This window comes from Lactuca virosa, chromosome 6 (genome assembly GCF_052849685.1).
Source record: "Lactuca virosa cultivar CGN04683 chromosome 6, Lactuca_virosa_CGN04683_v6, whole genome shotgun sequence".
Lineage (NCBI taxonomy): Eukaryota > Viridiplantae > Streptophyta > Magnoliopsida > Asterales > Asteraceae > Lactuca > Lactuca virosa.
The window spans coordinates 189,417,932-189,423,621 of record NC_136431.1 but is presented as its reverse complement, the minus strand read 5'-3'; the positions used below and the strand labels follow the sequence as shown (position 1 = coordinate 189,423,621).

At 30.8% G+C, this 5,690-nt stretch overlaps 1 protein-coding gene across 1 annotated transcript; it reads right to left on the bottom strand.

Annotated features, from left to right (window-relative positions):
- Window positions 1-533: 533 nt before the first annotated feature.
- LOC145122642 (putative lysophospholipase BODYGUARD 1) lies at window positions 534-5,046 on the bottom strand. Its single transcript, XM_079058204.1, has 4 exons — window positions 4,127-5,046; window positions 3,688-4,016; window positions 3,417-3,616; window positions 534-1,130 (listed from the first exon to the last, which is right to left on the bottom strand). The coding sequence occupies exons 1-4, from the start codon at window positions 4,746-4,748 to the stop codon at window positions 803-805; spliced, it is 1,479 nt and encodes a 492-aa protein (XP_078914330.1). The 5' UTR covers window positions 4,749-5,046; the 3' UTR covers window positions 534-802.
- Window positions 5,047-5,690: the final 644 nt, after the last annotated feature.

Genomic DNA, 5,690 nt, shown 5'->3' with positions numbered 1-5,690 from the left:
CGATTTGGACCAAAAAGTTGTTTCTAACTTAAAATAGCATGAAAGTACACATTAATGCAAGCAAAGAAACATTTAAGGAAGTATTGATGAATCACCATCTATATGGTTGTGCTCATTAAATCTCATATCTATCAAAAATCTAAAAGTCTACACTGAATACAATAATATATATATATATATATATATATATATATATATATATATATATATATATATATTAATAATAATAATAAAAATGTTTTATTTTCACAGTAAATTATAGTAGAATTAATTAAAGATTATGTTTCATACAAACTATTTAAAAGTTGCTGCATCGAGTCAAGACCAAATTGAGTCATATTTAATCTCTTATCAGACATAGTAAAAATACATCAAAGACTATAAGATCGAATTAGAACGTTCTAATTGTAATATCAAACAATGTGAATTTGAACAAATTAGACTTAATTAACCTCTTAACAGACCTATAAGAAGCATATCAAAGAGCCCAAGTTATAAAATAAAAAAATAATGAGAATAATAAAAACTAAGAGTATCTTGAAATTAACAAACTTTGATTGAAAACCAAAATAAGAGATCGATACATCAAACAATAATTAATAAAAAAACCTAACCAAATTATATACTACTAGTATTGATTCATCCATTTCTTGATTTGGATGGAACTATAGATCACGATCCATTATTTTTATGGGCATAAATAGCCTTAATTTTGAGTTTAAAACCCTTTAGTTTGTTCTTCTATGAAGATATATAATTGAGAAATAAACCATCAAATCAACTGTTTGGGCAAACTAAACCACTATCTGGTTTTTGCATTTTTCCAGATATGCTCAAGTTCTCTAGCAAAGGCTTCTTGACGTCCAACAACAATGGTGAGATGATCTTTCTTCTTTATTACCTTAACAGTTGCTCTAGGAACTTTGTTCTTGACATGGTCGCTACATTCAACAGGAATAAGTTCATCATCTTCACCATGAAACACATTTACACTGCAATTCAACTGGTTTTGCACTGTATCTAAGTACCCTCCTATCTTTGCAGCTGTACCACATATAACGTTGTGTAGGGTGTGCCATGCAGCATTATGTGTGTGACAACAAAATCCATCTATCAAATATGTCTTAATCCTGTGTAAAAAATCAAATACATACTGATCATGAGATTGTAGTTGAACGTATTAATTTCTAACTTGTTGAATTTGGAATATTTTATTTGTTTAATGTTCGATGATAACAAAGAAAATAGTATTATTTTCTTCAAAACAAAAACACATGAAGAAACGGATTAGTCTCAACAACATGTGGCCTACGCTTTGGTCCCTTTGAATATTCTATATCCCTCTAGGTGGGAGTAAATATGAGCAACAAATGTGATTAATGTTAGGTTTGAATATATATATATATATATATATATATATATATATATATATATATATATATATATATATATATATATATATATATATGAAATAAAAAGACATAAACCATACAAAAACATAAACTAAAAAATTGGGTTTAAATTCACTTAATATATATTCAAAAGTTTATCAACCTATGTTTTTTGATTAAGGCGAAGTAATTATTTTATTAATAAATTTGGTAAACTTATTTAAACTAAGCGATAAATAAAATTAAAAGAAAATAAATGTTAAAAGTTGATGAATGGTCAATTCTACCCCAACTGTATGGACACATATTATATAACAATTACTAATAAGGAACAAAAAAACAGGCATATAAACATTAGTTTACACTAAAAATAATAACTTAAATAACTATTTATATATAAATCTGTTTATTATAATTTCATAATAAACAATATTATACCGGTTGTCAAATAATCAATTGTTACAGTTTATTTTGAATTAACATATTATTAATGTAGTGAATACATATATTTTTTTAAACTTTTGAAAATCGGTCTCTAACCATATCCATATATAGTATTTCTTCAGGTTAAGCCCAAAATAGAGTAAACTATACATTTGAGCCCTCACTATATATGTTTATATTTATATTTATAATCATGGTCCAACCTTTTTAGTCTTTATATTTTTTCTTTTCTCGAAGTTATAATTTTTATTTATTTATATCTGGTTCCTTTTTTTTTAAAGTTCTATTACATTTTTTTCTTTTCCAAAAAAATAACCATATTTTTAGCAAAACAATTGTGAAAATAGGTCCAAAGACCAAACATAAAATATACTCTATTATACTTATACACTTTATTTTGAAAAAAGTCAAAAAAAGTTATTAAATTGATAAAAAAAATAAAACCAAGTCATGCAATAACATTAAATCGTTGACACCGATTCAAGCAAGTGGTATTTATACTTGTGACTTTACTTTTTAATCTAAGTCACAATATTATACAAGTCAAACGAAAACATCATTGATCTAATGAATTAAGCCCAACGCTTTGATCAACATGTAGCCCTATCATTAAATCATTAAATAGCTATATATTAATGGTTTCATTTTGTGTGCACAAGTTAATATATCTTAAAAAATTAAGATTTGTAACTGTTAGAAAAACAATTACATTAATGATATTTATGATTTTTCGATAAAATACAACAATAATAAATTTCTGTAGCCTTGCTGAATTTTCAAAATGTTATTTAACATTTACGTCTATGGTATTTAAGAGATTCTACAAATGTAACCTTTTAAAATCTATTTTAATTTTTAATACCGAATTTAATTAACCGTTTCTATGAAAGGGCATTTATTAATATCAGATACGTCCTGTGACACGTTTGAAGTTTTGCAAACAATTTATTAGATGCTGAAGCATATTATGACGATTAAAGGAAAAAAATGAAAGTATAAATGTATTTAATTTTAAAGTATATTACATTTTTGGTCCTTGTCTATAGCTAATTTTCATAATTTTGGTCCCACAAGTTTTTTTTATAGTTTTAGTCTTATAACTTTTAACGTCTTTGTCCATATTTGAAATAAATCGAATATTAATTGCTATTTGATTATAACTGATTTTTGTCCCAAAATATAATCATGTTTATGAAATATGGTCCAAAAAGGTTACATACATCTCAAATTAAAACCAAACTTGAAAAATGAACCAAAACGAAAAAATAAGATATAGAGAGGGACCAAAAATTTACAAAAGAAAATTACCAATCATATTAAAAATTCACCAAAAATTTTTACAGTGATATTTTCTACCAACCATGAAAATCATTTGTTATAATTTTGTCAACTACTAATTTAATCTAGTATTTATTATTATTTTTATTTATATATTTTCTGAAAATTAATTACTCAAGGATTTAAGAAGTAAGATTTGGTGATGACGACGGACTGCTGTCATAAAGCTAAATTGATCAGTGTAATAAAGCGGTGGTGTTGACCGGCGGATCCGGTCAACAAAGAAGAAGTTAAAATTTTCACCTGTTTCTGGTGATGAGTTTCGCCAGAAATTCCCATGTCCGGTGTTGCCGGCAGATCAACAAGCAAATCGTCCGGCTAACATGCTCATACCAGGCGGCCATCGACGCTCCGAAAGCAATCAACGGCCACACCTGCCGCGGCGCCACCTTTCTCATCATATACTGCGTCGCCTCCTCCCCTTTCGGCGTCGGAAAATATGGCTGCCATAACCCATGAAACTTTAAACAAAATGATCAAAACTTGAGAATTTACGAAAGATTTTGATGATTACCGGAGCGAGCAAGGTGAGGGACTTGACGGAGTTCGGGTATTTAACGGCGAGTGCGAGTGCAAGAATGCAACCGAGAGAATGAGCGACGATGTGAAACGATTCGACTTTGTTGTGTTCAAGAACTGATCTTTCGATCATGTCTAAATGCTCTTTCATGGTGTAAAGAGAATCATGTGGCTTCGGGCTTTTCCCAAACCCTAAAAGATCAATCGCGAATAACCTGTATTTTGATTTGATCGATCTCGAAAAGTTTGGAAACAATGTCTCTGTCCAAAATGCAGATGATGATATAAACCCATGAATAAACAACACATTCTCGCTAACATTATCTGCCATGATGATCATAAGTTCATAACACTAATCAAACGAATTAGAAAATCAAGATTGAAATGGAAAATATTAGAAAATGGAAAATGGAAAATGGAAATCAAGTACGAACCTTTTCGTCCTCCGATATGAACAAAAAGAGTATCTTTACAAGAAGAATGCGACCACGAGTTACAGGTATCACAATCGCAGTCCGACCACCGTGGAACACGCTGGGGTTTGTGACGTCGGCCGATCTTTTCTTGGAGCATCTCAACAATGGTGTTGTTCACAATGAACGGCGGCGAGTGTGACTGGACGCTTTTGGTTTTACTGACAGAAGTAACCACAACCTTCCGACGTTTCACCGTCGTCTTGGACACCTCCACCGCCAACGACGGCCGGGAATAAAGGGTGTCGGAGATTTCTTCAAGGTGCAACTTTGTCGACGTTAGACAAACGATCTTCTCCACCTCACCTTTCTCCGACACCAAAATGTTACCACTATTAATGATAGTTTCTTTCGGTGAAGAACAATAACATGGCTTCCATTCATCTTCCATAAAGAAATCAATAATCTTGTAAACATAACACAACACTACATCAAGAACATCAAGTACAGAAAACACAAGAAAGCTCAAAACGCCATTAACGAACTTCCCAATGAATCCAAGAACAGATCCCGTCGTCGTCTTTCCCATCACACCCAAATTAGAGACGAAAGCAAAACTCTCCTCCATGATCACCACCCACATGAACTTTATAGATTTATAAGGGTGAAAAAGATTAGGCGAGAGTTACAAAGCAAATATCATGTGGTAAAAAATACTAAAAATGGCAGCTTGCAGAGAATTAGAAAACGAAAGAGGAAATGTGGAAGTAATCGAAGTCGATTGAAGCTATGGTGAAAGTGGGTATGGAGGTTGGAATATTAATTATTGAAAAATGAAACTATATTTTATAGAGTATTTGTATGTGTGGGTTTATGAGCCAACTGGCGAAAAGGCATGCAGTGGTTTTTGAGGAAAGCGTGTGAAATAGCGATTGTGTGTGGTATATAAATGAAAGCATAAATCGAGGGGGGAAAATGAAGAAGGATAGGGAAAATGTTGGTGGTGGTTGAACCGCCGAATGACTACTACATTTTCTTCTCCGTATTCAGGAAGAGTAAACCGGCCGGTTAGGAATTAATTAAAAGTAACAACTTTTATCTATTACATAATATGATTTTATATCGAAATCTTTCAACAAAATCTAAGGATCGTGTTATGCAAGTAAGCAAGTAATAACACAAGTACGCAAGTAAGCAAACAAGCAAAGAAGGGGAAAAAATGACATAGAAAGTTAACATGGTTCGGTCGATGTGAGTAACGTCCATGATTATGAATCCTTAACTACAAATACTTAAAACCATTAAAAAAAATCCTAATAACTATTGGGTTGAACTCATATATACATGAAAACCTGAAATAACAAAAGAGGTCCATTTGAAATCGTCATTCGAGTTTATTCACTTTGTTTTTGATGGTGTGTGTACTAAAATCCAAGTCACATTTTAACACATCGTTTTATCATGTGTTTATTTACTATTATGGGAAAATAAGATTTAAAGTGACAATTTTGATCTATTACATGAATATTTATCTATTTAACTATTTTGGTTTTGTTTTCATTTTGAAAGGGAAAAACATGTATGA

Excerpts from the sequence above, each read along its gene's own strand:
- LOC145122642 (XM_079058204.1), bottom strand. The coding sequence starts at position 4,748 with ATGTGGGTGGTGATCATGGAGGAGAGTTTTGCTTTCGTCTCTAATTTG. Across the intron at positions 4,017-4,126 it reads TCATATCGGAGGACGAAAAG|ATAATGTTAGCGAGAATGTG; the intron begins GTTCGTACTTGA and ends TCATCATGGCAG. Across the intron at positions 3,617-3,687 it reads CCCTCACCTTGCTCGCTCCG|CCATATTTTCCGACGCCGAA; the intron begins GTAATCATCAAA and ends GGGTTATGGCAG.